Source organism: Camarhynchus parvulus, chromosome 2 (genome assembly GCF_901933205.1).
Source record: "Camarhynchus parvulus chromosome 2, STF_HiC, whole genome shotgun sequence".
Taxonomy (NCBI): Eukaryota; Metazoa; Chordata; class Aves; order Passeriformes; family Thraupidae; genus Camarhynchus; species Camarhynchus parvulus.
This window is the reverse complement of record NC_044572.1, coordinates 10,324,549-10,350,368: the sequence shown is the minus strand read 5'-3', so window position 1 is coordinate 10,350,368 and position 25,820 is coordinate 10,324,549. Positions and strand designations below refer to the sequence as shown.

Below are 25,820 nucleotides of genomic sequence, written 5' to 3'. Positions count from 1 at the left end.
GACACGCGGGGTGCGCACCCAACTCGGGACCGGGAGTGACATGGATGATGGTGGTGGCTAAGAGAGTAAACTAAGCTAGCCTAATGGAAGACAGAAACGTAATAGAAAATATGACAGAATTCAAAACCACATAGTGCAAAAATTGTTCACCTTGTTTTTTGCTGCTGTCTGGGAAAAAGGCTGCATACCGTAGGCCTTTCAAAATAAAAACAAAACAAACTTTGTATCTATACTGTAAGCCATCTGATTATCAGGATATACACAAGGCTAGAAAGAATTCATGCACAGTGACCAGGAAATCAATCTGTTAGTTCTAACTTCTGGTTGCACACATTTCCTCCTGCATTCCTGGAATGCTACCTGACACTTTCACCACATTTTATTTCTTTAAAATATCCCACGTACTTATATGATTAAAAGAACCCAACACCCATCGTTCTTATCCATATACACACCCACCACCAGGCCAATTTAAAAATCATCAAGAATATTAATGATTGTTAGTTAATGCGCCCTCTTTGATACATAAACCTTCTCTGGGCATTTAAAAAAAGATCCTTCTAACATAATTTACTGCACAGGGAGTTGCCCCACCAAAAGCAAAGCAACACCTTTGCAGCACATTATCGAAGGTTAGGCTATCATTTTATCAATAAAACTCACAGTCCTTGTTTGTGTATAAAAGCTGATACATTTTCCCAGGGCCATGCAGGCTGAGGAAGGATCTCCTCCACAGGGACTGAGTTTCGTGGCACAGGGAGGGAAGGGCTCCGGGGTCACTGTGCTGCAGACAAAGGGAATCCTCTGCCCAAGTTCAGCAGCACCAGCCTGGCCCCGAGAGGGAGCGGATTTGGCAGCAAAGCTGCAGAATCAGATCCAACAGAGACTTCCCCCTTGGTCCTGCCCAGCCGCCCGCTGCACTCACGGATCTATGCATCAGCAGGACAGCAAATGGGTTTGGGGGACTGTGAGCAATAGCCAGAGCTACGCTCTGTTAAGCAGAGCAGGATCTTGCAATCATATGGGTCACACTTGTTCTTTATATTCAAATCTGTCAAACATTATATCATAAAGGTCACTTTGCACTGACATAAATAGCTGAGGTTCACCCAGCAACGTGAGTGAAGCACTGCAACAATTTCAAAAATACATCTCATGACTGGCACATAAGCTTACTTTTCTTTGTCATTTGTCTTAAGTAGGTTGTCTTAAAGCAAATACATACATTTATTCTGGAAGTACAGAAAAAAAATAACATGGGATAGAAAATGTCAGGCCATCTAGAGCATTTGACAATTTAAATACAGATAAACCCAACAGAAAGGAATGAATCATCATGTCGTAGCCTTTACTGTAAAATAAAATACAAAGTTGTTGTCAAGGAAAGAATAATTTTAGTGCACAAAGAAAATGTCCATTATAATGCAAATGTACATGGAAAAGAAATGCTTACTCATTAGTAATGGAGATTTACTTAGCTGTAATTGAAATAGGGAATCTGTATGTTGGAGAATGTGACATCCTGCTGTACAATTAGCATACCATTAAGTAGGAGATGTGAAGCACATACTGACAGTAAAATTAACAATAACTTAGAGGTCACAATTGTAACTATTAGGTCACTTCCATACCACAGCAAGCCCGTAATTATTGTAAAAAAAAGATGTTAAAACAAGTAATACATTTTCATTTTCATATAAATTATATGTAGGTATAGCACATGAAAACAGTATAACCTCCTTTCTTAGACTTTGTCTAAAAGGACCACTTTACCTTTTTATAATGCACATTCCATTAACATAGCTCATTTCTTACCTGTTAATCTGTTTTCTCCAAGTCCCTTAATGGTAGCCCAGATACTCGGTATTAAGTCACTCTACTATCAGGTGGAGAGAGGAAAAGGGAGGGGAAAAAAGCAAAACTCTATTCATGAAACTCCCCCTTATGGGGATTTGCTGGTTTCACACAGTTGAACTAGATTTCCCAAACAATCCAAATTATGGATATCCTTTGGACCCAACCAGTCAGCTAAAAAAAAAAAGGGTCATATAGATGGGAAAGACAGTTATAAGTCAGTTACCCCTTTGGCATGATCATGTTTATTTACAAATAACATACATACAGTTCTGTTGTCCTAATTTCAATATAAAGTAAATGAAGGAAATAATTTCCCACAGAGTTCATGGTTCCCAGCATTTCCTGTGTGGCACTTGTCCCATAGCACTCTTTGCACTTTTCCCCCCCAGGTGTTCTGTTTTAAGTGCTTCTCCAGCATTTTTTACGTTTTTGCTGCTGTGGTGTTCCTCTCTCTCCCCTACACCCCTGCACACACAGCTCCTTCCAGATCACTGGATTTTCATTCAGACCCACCTGTGCACAAACTCATTGTCAGTCCTGCATGGTGTCTATGCTTTAACAGTCCCTAGAGCTCCAGCTGCCCAGTAGGTAAGAAACTTAGAGCAGTTTTTCACTAGTTTAAAGGAAGAGTATTAGCAGATACACATTAGATTTCACCCACCGTGTAACACTTTTGGTCTGTCACAGTGGTGGAATCTAGAATGGCAACAAAGTCCATGCCAGCAGATAGAAATAATTTTAAAAATATAAATTATTTAAAAATAGTAGTATTTGCATGCTACATTTATTTCAAGTAATTTTCATCACCAGCCCAAGACTTTAGTGTAATCTTTTCATGATTATTTCATAACCCTTTAAAGAATGTCAATAAATGAGTTCCTATTATATCTCAGTTTCCCATTTCTTTAACATATAATGAGATAGGCCATGCCCAATTTAAAGATATAATTTCCGAAGTAAATGTTCTCTATTCTGATATTTTAGGATTTGGGAGCAGCCATAAGGAACACTTCCATCTTTTCTCACCTCTATCAGCTTTAAAATCAGAGTTCTTTACATTTTCCCCTCTTCAACTAAGAGAGAAGCTTTTAAAATCTTGGGTTTTGATGTCAAGGTTTCTTTGCTGGCCTTCAATAACTCTTCATTGGAACCCAACAAAATTGACTACCAGTCCATATCAAGTAGAAATATACACTGAAATAAATGCCTCACAAGAATGATGCTCTTTTTTCCCACACCTTCGATTTTGCTTAGGTTTTGCAACATGCATCCATCATCATCTCCTGTTGGGAAGTAATTTCTATCTTCTCTACTTAATCTTTCATATTTCAAACTTTCTGCAGTAAATTAAAAGCCTTTATTATATAAGAAATGGTGGTACTGCATTCTAGCATGGATGGATCTACCATTTCATTACTCTCCTCTGGTATCCGGGTCCTCTCTTGAAGAGGACTCAGAGTATGCTGCAGGAACCTATGCCCCCACTCACATTAAACAAAGCAGCATCTATTTCTGTCTAAAGACATTTTCCATTCTTAATAAATCAGTTCCTTTCTGTCTTTTTCAGGCAGCATCTGCTCCATCAAAGCTTTCTCAATTAGACATGAGCTTTACTAAAGGTAATTGCTAAAACCTTGCAGTACATCTTTATGACTCACAGCTATCAGGAACCACAGTGGGGGTGCACTACCTATGAGACTTCTGTCCTCCAGTGCAAAACCTGAAGAAATGCTTCTTCTACATTTGCTGCAAATAGCTACTGCTCACTTCATTTATCTGTTTTTTATTTCTCTCACGGTGTAAATACTGGAATCCCTGCCCCACACAAAGGGCAACCTGAAACAGGCTTGGACAGGAGAACCAGGGTTGTTAACAGCCCTGAGGAGCTGCAGAAATGCAACACCAGCATTTAGCTCAGCTTTGAAATACCTCCCTTTGCCCATCTATCCACTGCTTTTGCAATTCTGTTACTTCCAAGTAACTGCTCTGTAGTAAGAGGAGTTTTACAAAGTGTGGCTGATTATCTGTAGAGCTGCACAGATGGAAGCCTTACCCCATTTTTTTTTCCAGAGAGTTCAAGTGGATATGGATGTGGTATGTGCACACTGGCCTCTATTTTAAACAGGTTCTATCCCATTGGGCACAGCAGCCAGTAAGGAATCTCCAGCTTATCAGGGGTCTCTGGCAGATTTACTGGTTTCCACTCAGACATCAGCATGCACCAAGTAATACCTGGGTGGAACAAGCATTCTGTGTTATGGAACATTATTCCCAGTGTTTTTTCAAATGCAGTGGGGACACAGGGTGTGTTTTCCACCAGAGGCCTTAGTCTGCTGTGAGAGCAGTCTTCCTACTGCCCTTTGGGTCAGTCTTCTCTTTGTGCCACATCCCTGGCTCCATCTATTCTTTAGCAAATATGAATCCTCCTGTAAACATCCTTTCAGTGGCCTACAGGATCTGCTTTTATCTTTTCATCAGAACAATGATGAAAAGGTTAGGCTTCAAACTGAGGAAGGTGTGATTAATTCCTTGATGGCTCAGAGGACTTACTCCATCTTTGCAGCAGGTAAATGGTGAGTTAGCTGTTTAATAAAGTATTTCCCTTTCATCATTACTGTAAAGGGTCTATATTTGATCAGGATGATTGCTTTCCAATGATAAAAGTTTCTTAGATCATCACATGCTTTACATTTAATGCTAGAGCAATGCTCTGGGGTAAATTCAGCACCAAAATAAGCTTATTTTCTCCCCTGCAGTTTTTCTGCATCCCTGTGTTTACTAGATATATTTCTTCCTGTTTTGCATCTATGTTTTTCCCTACTGCCTTTGCTCATCAAAAGTGCTTAGCAAGTAAACAAGCGTCCATCTCTCTTTCAAAGCCAGGAAAACTTCAGCAGCTAGAATCCCTTTGTGAAAATTGTTTCACTTTATCTTTTCCTTCTTTTTCTAGAAAACTACTACAGCAGATAGCTATAATGTGTGCTTTTACAGACAGGATAATCTATCCATTCAGATCTGTTGCCTTTATAGATTCTTTCCTTCTCTGACCTGGGCTTTATCTTTAAAATGGATTCCCATAAATTGACCCTGTAGGGCACTTCATAGGTACTCATTATTCATATTTTATCACAAAGAAATCAAAAATAATTATGAATTCATATGTCCTCACAACTACTGAGGCATCGTGCTTTATTTCGAGTACATTTATTTATTTATTTGTTAATTATGGCCAAGATTTGAGCATCTCAGCAATTAATTGGAATTTCTTGTTTTACATGGTTTTTAAATTCTCTTATTTTAGAAACTCTTTCTATTCTAAAAAGAACCAACACAAAACCACCAGTCAGGAGAGAGATCAAAATTCCTTCTCCATAGTTCATGTATTTCTGAGCTTGTAACAATCCATTTCCATTTTCTTCACTGCTAACTGCTTCTTCTTCTGATGCACTGATACAGGAGGACTCATGTTCTGCAGAGAATTCCACACCCTCTCAGAACTCTTCTGGCTTTCTTTCACTGAATTTAATCTAATTAATTTATTGTCAGTTTGTCCTAGAAGTGTTAAGTTTCTGGCAGAAGCCACCCAAATCTCTCTGGACTCCTGCCAGGACAGGCAGATTTTTATTCACCTTCCCACCCTGCAGCCATGTTCTGGACAATTTGGGGTGATAGGTCCCAAAGTACAGAGCCAGGCTCTAGATCCCAGTGCTAAAAAACTGAGTTTTTTCCAAGAAGTGTAGTAACATGTCAGCAGCCAAACTGACTGCTTAAACCCCTGTCACACTTATCTGCTCAGCCTATGAGCTGTGCTCCTGAAGTAATGAATAAATCTCAATTTCCTTCTCAAGAATATCATGTTTGGATAGTAGCAGTGTACATTACTTAAGGTGAGACAATAAAAGCCTTCTCTTCCAGGATATTAGAAATAGAAAATAATTTCAAGTGAAATGTTTTTTTCTCTCTTCACGTTCCAATTTCAAGGTTAATAGAAACTTTCAACTCATGTCCTCAGAAACTGGATTCACTCTGCTGTTAATGTCACAATTTTTGACTTAGGTTGAGCCAAGAGGAGGTTTGTAGGCTATTTTCATTAGGGAGATAAATCAGTGATGGAGTGAGGAATTTATCAGGTGCAATGCCTTTTATGTCCACATTATGGTTTTGTTCCCCTAGAAGGAAGGTAAATCCAGACCAGAAATAAACCATCTCTTTGCTTGTAGTTCCAAGTCTCCTTTCAAGAACTGTGCACAAAAATGGTCTTCTTGCCTTTTCTTGCTTAAAATACGTTTACATTGCTTCTCTGGTCTTATTTTGTAGTTTTTCTTTAGGGTGATGTTTCAGCACACACAGAAACATTTTATCTGAACCAACAGCAGAACATCCTACACAGGTTCCTCAAATCTCTTGTCCATGTGTCCTGTGCTGTAGGTGTGGCTGATATTGTTTCAGCTGTCAGTTGATACAAAGGCATGGGGACTGCATTTATTGTGAATTAAACATGAATATTAATAAGCCCATCAGCTTCAATGAAGTTTCATTCAGTGATCAGCATGACACAATAATAAAAGATTCAAATCAGTTGCCAGAGATACAGAGCATTTTGAACCCACAAAGTTAATAAAAACAACACTACTAGGTCAGAGTGGGCACAAAAAGGGTAGAAAAAACCCAAGATGCATATTTTCAAAAACAAACTCAAGACATACTGATCTATGTCATTATTCTATTAGCATAATTTAAATCCCATGATGGAACCTTTCTCCAGACTAGTTTGACTAGTTTACTTCAAATTCAAAGGTAAATTCTCATTCTTAAGAACATCCTTTCAATCAGAAAAGAACATTTTGTGAAATCTGTGAACAATGTTTTCAGTATCTCAACTCCAGAACAGAGAGTGAAAGCCTCAAAGAAGAACACAGCATTATATCAATGGAATTTTTAAAAATCAAGTTGGCAAAGCTGAGAGAGCCAAGTGAAGATGCTGACATGGTTGTTTCACCAGTTTAAAAGAAGCAGCATCTCTCTGCAGTCAGATGGAGTCTACTAGTGTCACCTTCAGTAATGGGAAGATCCTGCAAACATTGTGAACTTCCTTTCCAGAGAACAAAAAATAAGGATGAGCAGAGGAAAAGGAAGAAATACCCCTGAACAGATGGGAAGAGAAAAACAAGATTGGAAAAGGAATGCAGAATTGCTCACTATTCTTAACCCTTCTAGAGGCAGCAAGAACCACTGGAATTGCTGTAAGGCCATTCTCAGCCTTAATGCAAAGACAGAAGAGGGTCTTAGCTTTAATGCAGAAAGAATTTCTCTTCTATAAGTTGGGAATTCAGAATTCTAATCCGCTTCTCTAGGACAAAATAGTCTATGCTTTGATTTGATGATTTGAATGTATTTGCTTTTCTGAACTGTCCCAAATCCACTTATTTTTAGTTTATTAATAAGTAGAATCACATCTGCAGTTTGTGACAATAATTTGTAAGAAAAATCATTGCATTTAGCACATGAAGGATTGATTTCATGGCAGTCTTTTGGAAAATTAAGCTCTGAATGATGGGTCCTTAAAGGATGGAAAGACAGAAAAGATTCAAAGAATTTCAGAAGCTCATCATCCTTGAGTGTTCTTGTGTGACCAGGCTGGTATGTGGCCTGACCTCAAAGCCTCCTCATACTCTCCCTGATGTGTGGTAATAAGGGATGGAAGCCAGTTTGAATTTTTTCTCACAGGATCAATCATTAACTCTTTGCATCAGTGAATCCCAAATTGTAAAGAACACTTGCACTTTCACAATAATTGAGGTTTTTTTCCCAAGAAGAATGTTCCAGAAATCTATCTGGAACATTCCAGTCTGGAAAAGTCTCAATTTGTTCAATATGTAAAAAATATGAACTAATATGGCTTGGGCTATGTTTGGCTTTGGATCAGTGAATTTACACAGGACTTTACATTAAAGGCAATATGGATGGATAAGGCAAACAGAGAATTTTTTTAAACACTGAAGGAGATTTTTCTTCATTTGGTGTGACATGTTCTTCCTCTTTGTGCTCTTCAGTTGTAAGAGCTCACATGATGAAGGCACTGGCTGTCACTATTGCTGTTTCATATTATCCTTCTGCCCCTAACTGAAAAGAATGGGATGCACATTAAAACCATTCCTCAGCCTAGTTATTTAGAACTGGTAGCTATTCAAGCTGGTTTTGGATTGAGGTTTGGTTTTGTCTGTTGTTGTTCAGGGTTTTTTTATTATTTAAAATTTATTTTATGTACAGAAAAGATTCAAACTCTCACAGTGACAGTTCTTAAGCTTTTTACAATTATCTTCACATTTATGGAGACTCAAGATGACATAGTCAGTTCAAAAAACAGCTTCTGGCTACCAATACTGACCTAGCATGGAAAAATCAATATAATTACAAAAGCAATTAAGCATGGCAAGCAAGGAATCAAGCCTTTGCTCAATCTAAAGTAATTTAGATTAACACAAACATAACAGCCAAAAATTCTCCTTTTTTATAGACTGATCCTACTAAAATCCAACCTGCAACACATCAAATCACAAAAATAACTGGGTATGTGCCTAAGGTCACTTAGGTTAACAAAATCACCTTCAAGACTCATAGTGCTGACAGTGGGTTACAACAAATGTTACAATGATGGGAATACAGACAGAGCGGAGAGATGGATTATTTAGGCAGCCTTGGGACTTGGAAGTACCTGGAGTTGCTCTGAGCAAGCACCAGTACTTTCTCAATTTAAAATACCAGAAAAATCCCCAGGAATGAATTTTCACATTGAGAATACATGTGTGTGTTGGGGAAAAGCAAGTTGTATCTCCAACATTTTCTAAAAGCAGGAAAAAGCAAGGAAACTTCTCCTCCAAACAGTTTGCTCTTCACTAAACTCAAACATCTTTAGAGGGAAGAATTGGAAAGGCAATAATTTAGATTGAGAGAGGACCAAATACACAGGAGAATGACTGTAACTGAACCTCACAGTCAGATTTAACTAGCCAGAAGAATTGCTGCCTCTTTCTATAGGCAATCAATTAAATGATCAGAAAACAGAACTCTGTAAAATAATAATCTCTTGAAAATATAATCATCTTTTATGCATTCTTCAGAGAAGAAATAACTCACAGTGCCTTAAGTAAGTGTGAAGCCTCACTCTTCACATCTCATTAGAGACTTTGGCCACTATGAACCATTTTTAAACCACAGCAGTGTTGTGGGGTATGTTGCAATCAGATGCAAACAATGAACCCGTGTTATGAACACATCTCCATCTTAGAAGAGCACAATATTGTTTGGCTTCATGAACACAGGAAAATTGAAATTATACATTCATAAAGCCTCTCTCTGGGTCAGAGCAGCTTTATGACTTTAATCATGAGGGGAAGAATTAGCACATTAAATGCTCAAAATAGCTCAGTGCACACTGTCTGCAGAAAAATGTGAGTAAGACAAACTAACTCTAAAAACTGCATCTAACCCCCCCCCATTAAGCCATAGGACATTAATACTTAAATTCAATTTCTTTCCTTGGGGTTAGACACAGTACTATGTTACACAGATAGAAGTACATAAAATCATGGCAGAACAGAAAATAGTCATGAATAGGTAAGAAGATTCATTCTTATTTTCTTGAAGATCTACCTTTCCTTTCTATCTTGTCAACTGCATTCAAAACATAGTTAACAGCACTGATTTACAAATTTTTTTCTAAACCCACAAGAAGAACAAGAAGACCTTTTTTTATGCTGATAATAAATAGCATGTCCAAATTCCAGAAGTTCTGTGAGAAATAGAAATAAAGCATTTAGAAAAAAAGAAAAAAAGAAAACTTAAATTACCAGACTTCAGGACTGACATTTCCCTTGCAAGGCAACAAGCTGAAGAGATTTTGTTCAATTGTATAATAATGCATCAACAAACAGAAAAATGCAAAATTCCTAACTAAAATCCTGAATAAAAATGGAAAATAAATTCTTCTCTCATTTATTTTGTGCAAATGCATTAATCATCTGCAAGATAAGAAAGCCTGTAAGATGAGAACACATTTTGAAAATGTGCAAAATATCTGGGAACATGGCAAATGAGCAAACAAAATGAATACCTGCACAAGCCCTGGAGGTACAATATTTGCAGCAAAGTTCTTGTTTAGGTACCAATCCTTAAATGTCAGTTGGAATACAGTACATTTTGTTACCAACTCCACATTTTAAATTTAGTAACTTACATAAAAATATTTCTCCCACATGTATCTGACAGAATAATTTTACACTCTTAAATCCAACCATTCTCTTTTTTTTTTTAATTTTTTCTGAACATTAATTTTCATGAGCCGTCCTTTTGGAAGAACCTCCTGATGCCCTCAAATTGTTTTGTCTTTGTACCTCAGCTTGTCTTTTGTATATTTCTAAATATGTGAGGTTTGCCTAAATTTTTTTACCATAGCTTCAACATACTGCTAGGACAATGAGAGCAAAGTAGTATAATTTTTCTGAAGGCTAAGGGTAACCCTATCAGAGATTATGTCCTTACTGCATAGATCTATCATTATGTCAACCTATTGGATAGGGCCGATGTTTAGAAACCCCTAAGCAAGTACCACAGATTATCAAATGAATCTTTTCCAAGTAGAGCTGTGTTTTCATAATCTCTATACTTTCAGTTATTGTCACTATTTAGCCATCAGTCTGTAGTCACCATCACAACCAGTACTTTCAGGTCATGTGGCATCCTCTAGTCAGGCATCTCTTACAGTAACAGACAAAGGCTCAGCAGTTTTGTGACCAAGGCCAGTAATCTTTTCACCTGCTAAAATTCAGATCCAAAACTTCAAAAGTGTAAAAAATCACCAAGCAAATAATCAAATAAAGAGTAGGAGGAGGGATGATAAGAATGTGTCCCTTTGCTATCTCCTTGGAGCAGCCTGTGTTTGCTGACTTCCACTGTGGTGCCAGGAAAGAAGCCAAAATCCAAAAGCATTCCTGCACTGGTGTCAGTGGGTGGTTGATTGGTTTTTAAGTCTTCTCTTTCCTGTTTTGAGCTTTCCAAGTTCCAGTAGTACCAGTCAAACCAAATTTGACAATTAGGTCAAGGGTCTGTAAGTGCTAAAGTTTGAGCCTGAAATCCCTTTTTTAACATTAATATCCTGCTCCGAAGAGTTCCATCTCCTCCAAGCGCACCTCCAGAAACAATTCTGTGTATTTGTCCTCACTGAAATGTAACTTGAGTTCATGCTCCAACAGTCATTAGTACAAGATTTGAGCAGTGCTGAATTACAAAGAACTACAAACTGCCTCTTGATCAAGTGCAGACAAAGCATCTGTAAAACTAGCCCTGTCCAAAGCAGAGAACATCCCAAACTTGATGGTTTGCACCAATTGTCGGAGAATGGAAAATACTTGATCTGATGGCAAGTGATGACAATGACACTTCGTTACTCATTAAAACTTTCTGAATAAAAGAACAAAGAGAATGACTTTACACCAAGTCTATGTGTTTTGCTTCATCTGTCTGCAGCATTTTGATTCAGTATTAGGAACAAAAAGTTTGGGTTTGGGTACAACTGAAACATGGCCTGGATCAGAAGCTGATTTTTATTTTTGCAAAAACTGTTAAGTCAAGTGTGGTGTTCTGAACTACTGAGACAGCCCCACACATATGGTCACAAGCCAAAGTATCAGTGCTTAGCAGTAATACTGAAAATGCAGTCTGCATCTAACTAAAGGGTTATTCATCATGTGACTTGAACAGCATCTTCAGTCAGAGATGATTTTTGCACAGACATTAAATAATTGTGCAATTCTAATGACTCACTGGGAATTTACAGGATGTAAATTCTTTCAAGTTTTGTTAAGCAAATGTTGCTAATAAGCAGTAGGAGCATTATTTGAATGATTATATAAGAAATGGCTATTGTTAGGCATTTTGATAATTTTTTCTTTTTTTTCCTTTTTCTTAGCAATAGAGGAAACAAACATACAGAACACTTGAGATAATCAGAGATCTCAGGCTTTATGTCTTGTTGAGTCTACACAGTTAATATCACTTCTAAACAGATAAAACTCATGTAAGAAATACTTAAAAGAGCTGAGCTGGAATTTTGAAACGTTTCCTGCCAGGGAGAACAGTAACATACCCTTTAAAGGTTCCCTTGAGGGCTTCTAATGAAACTAGAATGAAAATCTTAACAGTGACATAATGCACATTAAATACAATGTATTGAAATTAAGGTATTTCAATACTTTAAATTCGTGTAAGTGAGATAATTTTGATGATAATGTTTTCTGTTATGGATATTGCTTGTTTCCACAAAACCAAATACATTGTTTCACTTTCAGGATCTTACTGATAACTGCAATATTGCAATGAGCATTTTGGTGATTTTTAGAGTTTTTCTGGGCTTCCTCCAAATTTAATGTATTAGCTATGTCTGAGACAATGCTGACTCTTTTAACAGTATTTAATGAAATTGCAATTTATATTCCAAAGCAATAGTTCCTAGTTCAGGTATTTTAAAGCTTTGCAAAACTCTTTTTAGTTAGGAAAATATTGTCTTGTAAATAAAGAGATGGGGCTTCAGAACAAGGCAAAACAATTGTTTAAGCTTTTTCCTGGTCAAAGCAACTATTATCACTTTTTGAGTGTGCTCCACCTCAGCTATGGAGGGATATTAAAAACATGGTTTTTTCCTCTTCACATAACTTTCAACCTATTTAAATTGATTTTAATATTTATGTTAGACGTCCAGTGGAACAGTATTTGGATGCCTGTAGCTGATTTGCTAAGAAAATCCTTTCTAATTGAATGCCCTGGTGTTCACGAATATCAGTAAAACTCATCTTTTCATGTGTGTTTGCATATAACTTTATAATTTCATGTTGCAGTTCTGAAAGGGAGTTCTTTGTTCTTCAGATTCAGATTAAAGCACGATTAAAAAGTTTGTGACTTTTTTTTTTAATACACCTTAAATCTTTGGGATTTGAGAATGTCTGAGGATTTCAAGTAATACCAATAATATTTACTGTCTTCTGTACAACTGTAGAAGAGAATACAACATAAAAGTGAGGCATAACCCAGCAAAGGACTTTGCCAGTTTTTCATAGCAGAAAACTCAGAGTTCAAGAAGAAAGAGCTTCTATGGAATAAAAAAGGTTAAAAAAATTTAAGAGTGCATTACTTCCCTGTTCACAAGCACCAACACAGAACCTATAAATAGTTTGAAATATAAATTAAAACAAGTTTCATGCTAAGATATCAGAAATCGTGATTTATTTTCTCAAAGACTTTATACTCACAATCTCATCTCCTGGCAACCAATATCCTTCTTGTTCAATACCAGCTTTTGACCCTTTACACCCCACGGTCAGGGTTTCCACAATGAGACCATCCTTGACTGCTAAACTCAGCTGACGTGTGGTTTCTTTCGGATGCATACCATGGACTCGGGACATGTACCTGCACACAAAGCACAAAAGCCTCTTAGTGTTAGTTTTAAATTATAAAATGGGTCAGCAAAATATACACATTTTCAAATGAGTTAAAACAATACACATTCTCAGTTTTAGTTTGTTTTTAAACAGTCAAAATTTATCTCGCTTCACCCTTTCCTTCAAATCAGCTTTTTCCTCTTGCAGCTTTCATGCACACATTTAGACAAGTAGTAGCACAGTAAACTCCGACCAAAAAAATCCCAAAATTAACACATATGGTGCTTGGGCTTGTCTCTGTCACATCCATTTGTGCCCTTTAAATTATGTTAAACTTGCATTTCGCTAACACCTCCTATAGCATACATACCACAGAATGTACCAATAAATTTTTATGATGCTTGTGTGTACAAAACATTTAAGAAAAATGGAAAATTTATATATCACATATGAAAACTCAACAGCTCAAGTTACTGTGCTAAGTGGTTTTTCTCCTTTTCTTGAGTCAACCACAATGATCACATTGTGACAAACTGCCTTGGTGAGAAAAAAACCACATGTAGCTTTAACTGTGTATATACATGAGATTCAGCTGTGTAATGTTGACCTTTATCCAGTCTAATTTGCTTCTAGGCCAACACCAAATATTAACTTGGAGTAAACAACATAAAATTATCTTCTCTCAAATAAAGATGACCTCTCTGCCTTAAGGTCATTGCAATTCAGGGTTTTTAACAAAATTCTGAGAACATATCTAGAAGTTGCTGTGCACGGAGAGCTGCAATCAGCAGATACATGAATAGACATGGAACAAATTATTTTGTGGAAAATATTTTCCTAGTTATGGATCTCTTAAAGTTACAGAGCTAACTGAATTTCTCTCCATTTTTGTTTCTCCAGGTACTCTGTCTTCACCTGTTTCCTAAGAGAGAAATCTGTAATTTGCCTGCTTTAAGACAAAGCTGTCCTTGCCTTCCTGCTTCTTAATGAATTCCAGCAGCCACGATTCCTTTGTGACTGTCATCACAAATACCTTCACAAAAAGTAATTATGATCATGAGCAAACTCAAGAAAGATTTATTTTAAAGCAGCAGCATTGCATTAAAAAAAGAGTTAAATCAGTTCATATTATTTTTATAACATGGCTGACAGCAATTTTTAATGCCTTAGAAGTTACAAACTTACAATAAGAAGTGAGAACCACCCCAAATGGTCAAATCTTCAATCAATCCCTCCCTTTGTAGACATTTGCCTTTCAAACTTCGTACTGTTTTGTATGAATAAAGTTTTCCTTTCCTGCTTTCTCTCTTAAGCTTTTGCTGGACCTGGGTTATGCTAATCTGATATTTTTGTTTTGCTCTAAACTGTATATAAAATAGTATAGTAGATTTCTGACTGAGTGGAAGTATATATTTGTATAGTTAGTTATACAATAATCAGAGCAGCACAGGACATTTATGAATTTCTGTGGTATCAGAGGCATTTACATAAATGCAGCATGTTTGCAGGATCTTTGGGCTATTTTTTTTAGGAGAAAAACTCTTAGAGGCAGATGATGCCATTTCCCATATTTTACAATGTCTACCACAACATGGTCCGAGCCTAACTGGTGTGTGCATGCTAGCACTGTGTAAAAGGCAGGCAACTGATACAGAAATGACAATATTCTGTGCAAGTCTGTGTTCCAAGCTAATATATATGAATCTTCTGGTGGTTTGCACATAGGGCCAAAGGGCCAAAATCAGAATATAAGGCATTTCAGGTCTGTATCACCTTGGCTGGATGTTCATCTGCCCAACCTGATCCCTCTCTACTTCCACAGAAAACAAAACTCAACATGAGCACCTGTTCAAGTGAAATTAAACACCACAAATAAGTTTTCAAAGTTATCCAAACTCCAAGGTCTGAACCAGGCAGAGACTCAAGTCTATTTACTTCACTTTCAAACAGAGTGCAAGTGAATACCACTGGTCTATAGAAGCATAAAGTGTTGAAGCTTTAAAGCCACATGAAAACAGCTCATTTGCTTATATAATCATGTTACATGTACTTCATGTGTGTGTGCACATATGGACATATTTAGGCAAACACAACTAGCTTTTTGAAGTGCAAATCATCTTTCTCAACATTTGCTAATGTTACTCTTTTTTCACCAAATCTCCATGTTAAACTCAGTGGTAACAATGTCTCTGACAGAGCCATAGCATTCACATGTCTGTAATTAATTCAACTTAACAGGTCTCAAAATACAGAGAATGGGCTAACTATCATTCTTCCCATTTTACAAATCAGACTCTGAGCACAGAAGTGATTTCCCTACACTTATATGGTGGGCTGCTATAGGTCTGAGAACAGAAATCAGTATTAACCCAGCACCACAACCCTCAGGGTATCCTGCTGAAGAATCCATGTATTTTGCATTGCACCATCCCTACCAAACTCTTAAATGTAAGCTACAGGTTTCATGATTTCTGACTCTTATCTCTGCACAGAACAGATATATAATACAAACCAAAAAGCCTCAAACCAACTCTGATCAGCTAAGAGGTTTAATCTGCCCATTTCCACTGTGGCAGGTTGTACACTAGTGAAAATAGGCACAAGGCTCAGAATCACCCATTTCTCAAATCCAATCTGTGTTCTCCACCACAGTGAAAGTACTGCTACCAAATGAACTATCTCCCCATTTTCTCCAGCTGTAAATCAGGAGTAGTAAATTCCCAGTGGCTTTTTGAAGAGTACTTTAGTCAATGTTCAGACTGTGCCACTGGGGAGTCACAAGGGCTATGTTTTCTATTTTTAAAATAAAATGCTATCAGCTTTCACAGCAAAGAACACACATGTAAAGAGAATGGTTTTACTTCAAAGAGTAGAACCGCTGTTAGAAAAATGCACCCTCCCCCAGATTTTTACTTTATTAAAACCTGTGAAGTGTACATGACTAGATATTCACAAAGACTAGAAAACACTGTAGGGTTTGGATGAAAACGTATCTTGTTTCTTTTCAGCCATAAGGACAGCAGGTAAGCTAAGACATGATAAGGCACAGGACTCAAATCAGAAAAGATAGTTCAAGTTCTTTAATAATGAAATGTGAAAAACTGTCAGGACATGAAAAATGCTGAAAACACAGAAAGAGTTAAAATCCAGCTCAGAGACAGAAAGCATGATGTTTGGAGTCCCAACTACTACGTCAGCTTCATTACTAGACCAGGAAAAACCAATATTGAAATTTTGCCTTTGTGCAGAAGTGACCCCACTAATCCATGGAGTGCAAGTCCTGGCTCTGCATGCACTAAAGCATCTGGCACCAACAAGTTAAAAAACAGGTGTGGGAGATAAAGCAACCCCTAACTGCTGTTTTCAACAAAAGCTGATTAGCCTTGCCTTGGAAAGTGGGAGTTGAAGGAATACTGGTTTGTTATGCTCTTGCCCAGTCCTCCATATCAACAGATTTGGGAGTGCAATACAACCCAGCCACAAGAAGTAAAGCAAATACACTCAAATGAGTGAGAATAAGGCACAGAGACAAGGTAAAATCCTCTAAATCAGAAAACCAGCCCTAATCAGATAGGGGGCTGAAGAAATCATTTCAAAATACAATTTAACTGTGCTAATCCCTACTACATAAAATGAGGGTCTTTCTGATGAAAAGTGGAGGTTAGGCCTGATAATCCGCATGCTAAATTCAAAATCTCACCAAATGAGGCTGCTTGTCTGCAGAACACAGAAGCAACTGAACTGCTGCTGAAAATTAGAGTGTTTATAGGTCAGTATTTTCTCCATTTATGAACTGGCAGTGCAGATCTCACTGACATTAGCACAGAAGAATCTAGCAAATCTAGCAAAATTACAGTTTTTGCAATCAATTTCTAATGGTCTAATAATGCATGTTTTCAATTATTGCAACATCATTTGGAAAGCAAAGGATAAGGATCTTCAGCATGGAGTTTGTTCATTACCACTCTTAAGCAAACCTCATTGCCATACCACCAAATGTATATTTATATATGGTGGCGTTCAGAAACAAAATACTACCAACAGAATAAGGTAGATGCACAAGTGCATACACATAATAGATGTGTGCATCTGTCTGATAGCAAAAGAAAACTTTTAGAGGAGACTCACAGAGGATAATCATTAATAGACTTGTAGATTGTATATGGATGGGATGCTCATCTGTATTTAGACACAAAATACCAATCAGAGAAACATGAAGCAGCAATTTCGAATCACCTCAGGACTGCAGATGAACAGCAGTCAGGTGTAAATAACAATAAAATATCATCATAATCTTCAGTTTGTATTATTATATTACTAGTGTTACCCATCCTAAAGTCTGACCACCTCTCAGGCACCACAAGGAGAGCCCAAGGGGTCAGCACACGTGGAGGGTGGGCTTCCAGCAGTTCCCAGAGGGGCCACACAGCCACCTGCTGCACACCCCCCCTGAGCCATGCTGAATGCTGGGGAGGAAAGATGTGCAGGGAAACCTGGTACAGGCTCTTCTCTTCACAGCAACAAAATCCTCTCTAACTCATGCCCTACCAGTTGACAACTGGATCTTGCCACCTTCCTTTGCTCCACAAACTGGACCATAGGATTACCTGATTCACCCCTAAATCACCTGCCTGCCCAATATGTAGGACATTCCAGAAGAACCAAAGTCTGTCAGCATATCACCAATTCACTCCTAAAACTTCAAAATACTTTTCTCAAATTATCCAGTGTTCATAATGTCTTTCTACAAAAACCGAAATCTGTGCTTCATAACACACTTTAAAACTAAAGAAGGAAGTTTGGCTTGATCTTAGGGGTGTGGAGGAAGCAGACTCTAAAGCTGTGATCACCATGGGAGCAAAATAGACACAGAAGTAGCCAGCATTTGCAGGGGATCAGATGGTGAACTTATCACCTACAGCTGTCACACAGCTCACAACTCCTGCCTGCTGCCCTGCAAAACACAGCACAAAGATAAACCCTGTCTCAAAGAGTCAGATCTATATGGCTTCAAAATACAGCATGGAAAAATATCTAACTTAGCTCCCAAAGAGTGTTCCTGAAGGCATCTGTGGTCTACTGGGAGGCAGGAAATGGACAGAAGTGGCAGAAGGAAGTGAAGGGAGGAAGGGAGGAAGGGAGGAAGGGAGGAAGGGAGGAAGGGAGGAAGGGAGGAAGGGAGGAAGGAAGGAAGGAAGGAAGGAAGGAAGGAAGGAAGGAAGGAAGGAAGGAAGGAAGGAAGGAAGGAAGGAAGGAAGGAAGGAAGGAAGGAAGGAAGGAAGGAAGGAAGGAAGGAAGGAAGGTTGTTTAAGGCAGGAAGCTGACATAGGTATTTAAAAAAAAATCTCAGTTTTTCTGAATTCATAGGGAATTGCATTTTCAGCCACCTGAACTGAATCAAAAGAAAATAACTGAAAAAATGTTACAGCAAGGGTATCTGTGCAAGACTGAAATAAAATACATTATCACAAATAGCTGCAAAAATACAACAGTGCAGCAAGTGTAGGCCAATGTTAATTTTCATGGCAAACTCTGTAATCTTGGTCTGATCAATTATCTCTCTCTATGCTGGATGCCTCTACCCTCCCCAGTGCAAAGGGAAGCAGCAGCCTGCTGCTGCCAGCAGACTCTGCTGAGCAACTCATCCAGGGATGAGCTGAGAACTGATAAATTTGAGGTCTGACAAACTGAGATCTGATAAAATTGAGATCTGAGAAAATACAGCAGATCCCATTAAGCTCAACTGAAAGTCTGCCATTAATTTTAAATGTTACCTACAGGTACATAAAAATGTCCTAGATTCAGGGACAGACCTTAAGGAATAATACATAAAATAAAAGGAAAGCAGCCAAAAATCTGTTCTAAGTTTTATATTGTCTTCCTACCTCTAGTGAGAAATTATGCCTTTTGCCTCAGTTTCAGGGTATGACAGCTATTTTATAGATGGCCCACACATTTCTTTTAAGAGTTTTTTAAAAGTAATTTGCAAATAATAGGCCAGTTGGTCATACTGGAAAAAAAAAAAGTTGACGAGATGGCTGTGGTTATTTTTTTTTTTTTATTTTTTAAGAAATACAGTTCCATGACATAAGAGCTTGAAATCCACAGGCTCAAATCTCAGGAATCCATCAGTTCTCCCTGTAAAAGCCAGGTGAAGACCTGTTCTAACAGCTGTATCTCAAGGTGTCAGCTCTAAAGCTCAGGTTGCCTCTTTCCACCATGCAGCACCCTGGTACGAATCAACTCCCATAAAACACAGGCTAAACATTATGGGTATTTGACACAGATATTCCCAGTTTGACAGAAACTGAGAGCTGGTCTGAGAGCTGAAGACAGCACAGACACACAGAGAAGTGGAACTGGCCACAGTGGGGACACAGCAGCTTGCTTTTGTTTTCTAGGATCCTTTTTGATGTGTTAACACATTTTGAAGTTTCAATTATGGATTATATTCACTAAGATAAACACAAGCAAGGCACAATGTTCTTTCTGGGTATTTGTACTCCACAATGAGATGCAGGTATATGAACAGGCTGCGTTTGATTTCCACTGCACTCCAGATACCAACAGCATATGCACAGACCACGCAGGCACCGACAGCGCTGCTGCCTCTGCAATAAAATACTTCTTACATGATCTACATTTTATGCAGAGCAAAATTCCAAGGATTACAGAGAAATCATGCATTTACTTTTCCCTCTGACATCAGTATCTGCAATATTCATTTTGAAGACACGTATACTATCCAAGCAGGAAATGTTTTTAAAATTTGTTTCATCTCTCCTTTGTAGTCTAGATAAAGTCAGAATTTGCATAAATGCAAAAACTAATTTTGTGCAGTGTTTTTGTAAAACAAAAAGAATGCATAAACTTGATAGTGTAACAGTGAAATCCAGCAGTTCAGCTAAATTCGGATCTGCCTGATGTTTGTGCTGCTGCTAAAAGGAAGCTAAGGAGTGATCTTGTTTGTGCATGCTTTAGATATCCCAGGCACCATGCATGCACCTATAATGGTAATAATCTCAGTCATTTCTGTAAAAGCACAGTAATGTTAACCCAGGTAATTCCCTGATTCAGTAATGTAAACTCCCACTCCTACAATTTCTCTATATACTTTAGATTGTGTAACCCACTAGTATGGCCACAAAAAGCAAATTATTGAAGTACCATTCAAGCCATTCAACCCGTATCCAAAAAAATCTCGCCACCACTTTTTTATGGAGGAACTTACATAAAAAAGGGCTCTAATTCCATTTTTCCAACCTAAAATCCCATATGTGACACTGCAGGTAATGCACACATGTCTGCACTGAGCACAACTGGCAAACAAGTACTAATCACTCAGGAACACTGCATGCACAGGTACAAATGCTCGTGTAGCTGCAGGGCCACTGCTCCACCCAGCTCCTTTCTTTGGATGAACTAAAGAGACAAAGTATTACATGACTCAGAGTGTAACATCCTAGCTAATACCTTCCAAATGAAATATTTAATCAGCTCATATCCACCATCTCAATTCAAAACATGTTAAAAAAATGAAAATTTGAATGCTTTAATGATTCAGTATTTTAGAGCTTTCAATCTCATTTAATTTCCATTCTTATCTGGGTCAAAACTCTTTCTGTTTTTGGGGTTGGTTTTTTTGTGCATGCTTTTTTTTTTTTTTTTTTGTTATATTACTTTCAGTCTAGCTGAGTTTCAGAGTCATCACTCTGTCACACAAATGTTCATCTTATTGCCATCTAGGGAACAGCACAGCGGCTGGAAAAGCCATCAGGGCAGGGCTGCTGCTCTTGGTGATGATATTGTTTATATGAATGGGAATATGAAACCACAGCCTAAAATAGATGGTATGAGTAGTGCTTTGGAGATCATTCTCTCTCCACTGATTACACAGAAAGCCTTGATGAGCACTTCAGGTCAGATAACAAGCTGTTAAATGGCCATGTCTCACTCATTTTTATCTCTTACTTCTAATAGAAAGTCACATCTATTTACAGCAAAGAAACCAAACATAAGCTAGAAGTTCCACTTTCAAATATTACAAAGATGTTATGATTTGAGCAAAAAACATAATTGTTGTGACATAAATATTGGTTTGCTTTTAATAATTAGAAAGCCTTTTCTGTATTTTTCTGTGTAAGCTTATACAATTTCAAGACGAATATTAATAGAAGTACGGAGTACATGAAAATGGGGACAGTGATTTTCATATCTATTCCATCCCTTTCCTTCTCAATATTCCTACTGGAGCTCATACTTTGCATGTATTGTATTAAACATTGAATATTACAACTTTTATAGTAACACTCAAAAAAGAGAGTTTAAATGAACATGCACTTATTAACAAACATCAAACAAGAAGTATGGCTGTGGTTAATAACAATGTGTTTGTGCTGTTAGTGTGGATCATTTATTTACCATATTCATGCCCAGCCCAGAGATGACTTCACCTACTGAATCAATGAAGAACATTGACCTCTGAGACTGAAAAAAAAAATGCCACTCTAGCAATACCATGTAAGAGCATTCCTAAGAGAAGAATTACCAGATAAGGAAAATCGATCATGCAAAATTCATCAGAACATCTGAGCACCTATTTGTTTTTTGCAGAATGAACTGTAGGAACAAGATGTGCCTACAGTAATATTTCTGATCAAAGCAAATACACAAAAAACTCCACCTCAAGCTCTAGTCCTCAACAAAATAGCTATTTATGCTAAACTCTTACAAGGTATAATGTTTGCAAAGCCAGCTACAGCATCCTTTCCCTTCCCTGTATTCTGCATAAAGCAGGAAAAAAGGCAGTGAGGCTGGAGCAATGTGTCAGTCCCTGGTGAAGAGTTTTCCACACCAGGCACTGAATTAGTCTTTGACAGCCAGCACTGGAAAGCAGACCCACAATTCAGGAAGCAACAGAGGACAATGTGCCAGTACCAAGTTGAAGGAAAAATCATCCCTAAGAAATTACAAATAACACTGTTTAATACACGTGCACTTCTTTTTATGTATTCCTTGAACCAGTTTGATTAATGTGATTAAATAGAATTGTGACACAAATTGAAGAAATAATCTGTATTAACAAAGGAGCTCAATGGGAAAAAGAGTAATTACAAATATACATTATAAACTCAAGATAATATTTCAACCAAATCTACTAATTTAGCAATTTTAATTTCACCACTACTCAGAGTAAATGTAGGTAGGTTCTTCATTGGCTTTTTACAAGAAAAATTTACATTTTTTCCTGCAATTCCTATTTCCACTCTCTTTAGTCAATTATGTCTAAAGGCAGCACTTAAAACAAACCATTAATATGAGCAATATTAAAACTAAATAATATCCAAACCAAAAAATCATTCCAAAATCTTCAACAAAATTAAGATTGAACACCCTACAAACAGGTAAAAGTTTTATGGTGAATGTATCTATCTACAGGGAACATAAGTGAAAGTCAATGAACATATGCCATTGTGAACATCCCTTGTGCAATTAAATCACAATCTTTCATTCATTCTTAAGATTTTTACAAAAAGTGTTTAGCTTAGTTTCTCACTTTTCTTTCAACTTGTTTTTTAACTTGGGTATTAAAAATCATTATTAGCTTGGTGAATATTACCTCATTGGTCAGTCTCAGTACAAATTTACAAGCAAAACTGTGTTATGATGCAATAGTAGGGAGAACCTCCATACATTTCTGCACATATGCAGCTCTCAATGTTCTCTCTGTTCTTTTACAGAATATAACTGAGCTTTTGAAAATATAAAACAAATGTAACCTGAATCCATCACTTAACCTCACTGTGAAGCCATCAGGATAAGAAATTAATGTGTCAAACAAGTCAACTTGGACACATTTTGGTGTCAACTGGACACAATACTGGACACATTTTGGTGTCCAGTATATTTCTGCAATGTATCGCTATGCTTGTAACTGCTAGTTATGCACCCATAATACAATTTTTATATATGACCAAAGTAGTACTTGTACTAAAAATTCTGTTATTAGGGAACCAAATGATCATTTTTAGACTGGTTTATAATGATTTTTAACTAAATCAGTCCAAAAATTGCTGAAAAAACAGAGAGGACTTTTGTTTTCTGCAGTATGATCTCTGACTAAGGATTTACAGGCCTTAAAACTCCAAACTCAGTTTCAAATTCATTCTCTTGATTTAACATAAAATTAGTTTTCTGAAAACAGAAAAACCCCACACTGGTTTGGAGGTTAAAGAAATAGCTGAAGTTTATCATGAGAAACAGAGAAGGAAATTAAAAGAAATTACAAAGGAGATTGACATGGTGGAGTCAGACAGAAAAAAAGTGCCTTGTCTTTTTACCTGTAACAGGAAACACATAAGGAGGTATTGAAAACTAAGAGTTTTCTACCCTGTCACCCCCCAGTGATGTACTCTGTAATGCATATTATCTATAATTCCTCCAATCCAATACAAACTGAAGTCAGTTTTCTCACAGGTGAACACTGCATAGACAGGCTGGAAGCAACTTTGTGGACTGCTGAGGAAATTTTATTGTTGGACCGTGGACTCCACACTTCTGCTTACCCTTGCAGAACTAGGAATTGCTATTACACTGCATAGCACAATAAAAAATCTCCAGTGTACTGGCCAGGGCTTCAATAACACTGTTTGCTTCGAATAGTCACATTTAAAACATACATGAAAATGATGTACAGATATGGAAAAGGAGCCAGTAACTCTGGCAAAAAATGAACTGCACTGATGACTGCATTCTCCTGCATAACAGGAGGATGTTCTACTTCAAATAGTTGCTTTCAGATAAACCTGCTCTCCAGCAACAAAAAGAGATATTTTAGGGGAATGCCTTAACAAAGGTTAATAAACCAACGAAGCAAAAAATCCCCTTCTAAGCTTGTATTTCAACCAAAGAAATATCAGGTGGTAAAATACTTCTTTTCTTACAAAGTTTAACAACAGGATTATCTCATTATAAATCCAGAGTCATCTGCTCTTCTTCTAATCTTTTCTATGGGCTACTATTTTTGTTTCTGCATGACTATTTAGTTGCAACATGCAGAATACTAGGAAGATTTAAATTTTCATCAAGAGTACTATGAACAGTAACAGATTTTTTTTTCTAGTAAGTATCTAAGCTTCAAATAAGCAACTCTGTAAGAATCTTGTTCCTCCAGTTTTTTTCCTTGCCATTTCATCACATATTCTTATTTCTATACTTCAGTGATTATTCCCTATCCATTCAAATTACTCATTTTCTTATTTATATTCTGTTGTGTTTATTTTGTACCTGAGAATAAGTTTTTCATTCTCGACTTTACTTTAATCACTGCTTCTATAAATTGTTTTATGTTAAAGTAGACAGCCTAGAAAAAGAACGGCAAAAGAATTATGGCAACAAAACCAGATATATGGACTTCAACTCTTCTCTGACATTGACTAGAAAAATTCCAGAGACTGATATTTGGAGAGGAAATCCCCCTCCTAGGTCCAAATGTCAAACTGAGAGGGTCACATACTCAATCTACAACTGTTACCAACTCCATCTCAACTGTGGGACCAGAAAATCTCATTATTTTACAGTAATCTTTCATAGTGAGTAATTCCTTTCTGGCATGCTATCCCATCAATGCTGATTAATGTCAGTCTGCACAGAGCTAACAGAGCCTACTTGACACTGGCTTGGGATCTGCTCATTCCTGTTTGATGCTCTGACTTGGCTGCACCTATATTAAATTAAAATATAGCAAGAATGAGTCCACAGAACAAATATGGGAAAAACAGCTATGATCATTTAGGGACCTAGGACTGGACCACCCTATCTGAAAGGCAATTAAAAAAGATTAAAGTCATTGTATCTATTAATGAAAAAACAATATTTCTTGTATCACCAATGGGGTAAAAGTTTTCTGATTGATGAAACGGATGGTTTCAGTATGACTTCATTTGAAAATAATATAAAGTGTCCAATTATAGCATATCCTAGCTAGTGGTCTATCCATCAGCTTCATCCCCCCCAAAGCTGTGATACCTCCACCCTGCGTCTGACAACCACTCCTAGTTTCATTCCCAAGCTAACTTATTCTCAGGCTCCATTCTGGAGAAAGACAAGCTCTTCCTCCAAGGAAAAAGCAAAGCATGGCCCAGGGGTTGGTTTGCTGATGACAGAGAACCAAAAGTGAACCATGCCAAGAGTGGCTCCTTCTGGCAAGGGCAGCAGCCCTGCTGCAGCACGCTGTGTGTCCTCAGCTGCCTGCACATGGAACTATCATGTCTCTATCTTCAGGTTTCAAGAACAGCATTGCTGTGGGCTGTGTTATTTTTGGCACTTTGAACTGAGGAACCACACACACATATAAAACAAACAAGGAATATGCCAGGGCCAAAGAAACACTCTGTGAGCCAAAGGCAAGGAGGTGCAGCCCCAGCACAACTGCTCCAGAGAGTGCCAGGGCATTCCCTGTCACAGTGCATGGAGATGGGATAGACACAGCCTATACAAGAGACAGAAAGAGAAGCTAATCACCTTAAT

General features: G+C 37.5%; 1 protein-coding gene across 3 annotated transcripts in view; it reads right to left on the bottom strand.

Annotated features, from left to right (window-relative positions):
- The window catches only part of ZMYND11 (zinc finger MYND-type containing 11), a 105,221-nt gene that overhangs the window by 30,714 nt on the left and 48,687 nt on the right, over positions 1–25,820 (bottom strand). For 2 of the 3 annotated variants that reach the window (XM_030943091.1, XM_030943092.1), the window contains exon 3: positions 13,161–13,320. In XM_030943091.1, the coding sequence (XP_030798951.1) occupies positions 13,161–13,320 (160 nt within the window). Of the gene's footprint in view, positions 1–150; positions 196–13,160; positions 13,321–25,820 lie in introns of all 3 variants that reach the window. The other variant, XM_030943090.1, reaches the window with a different exon arrangement.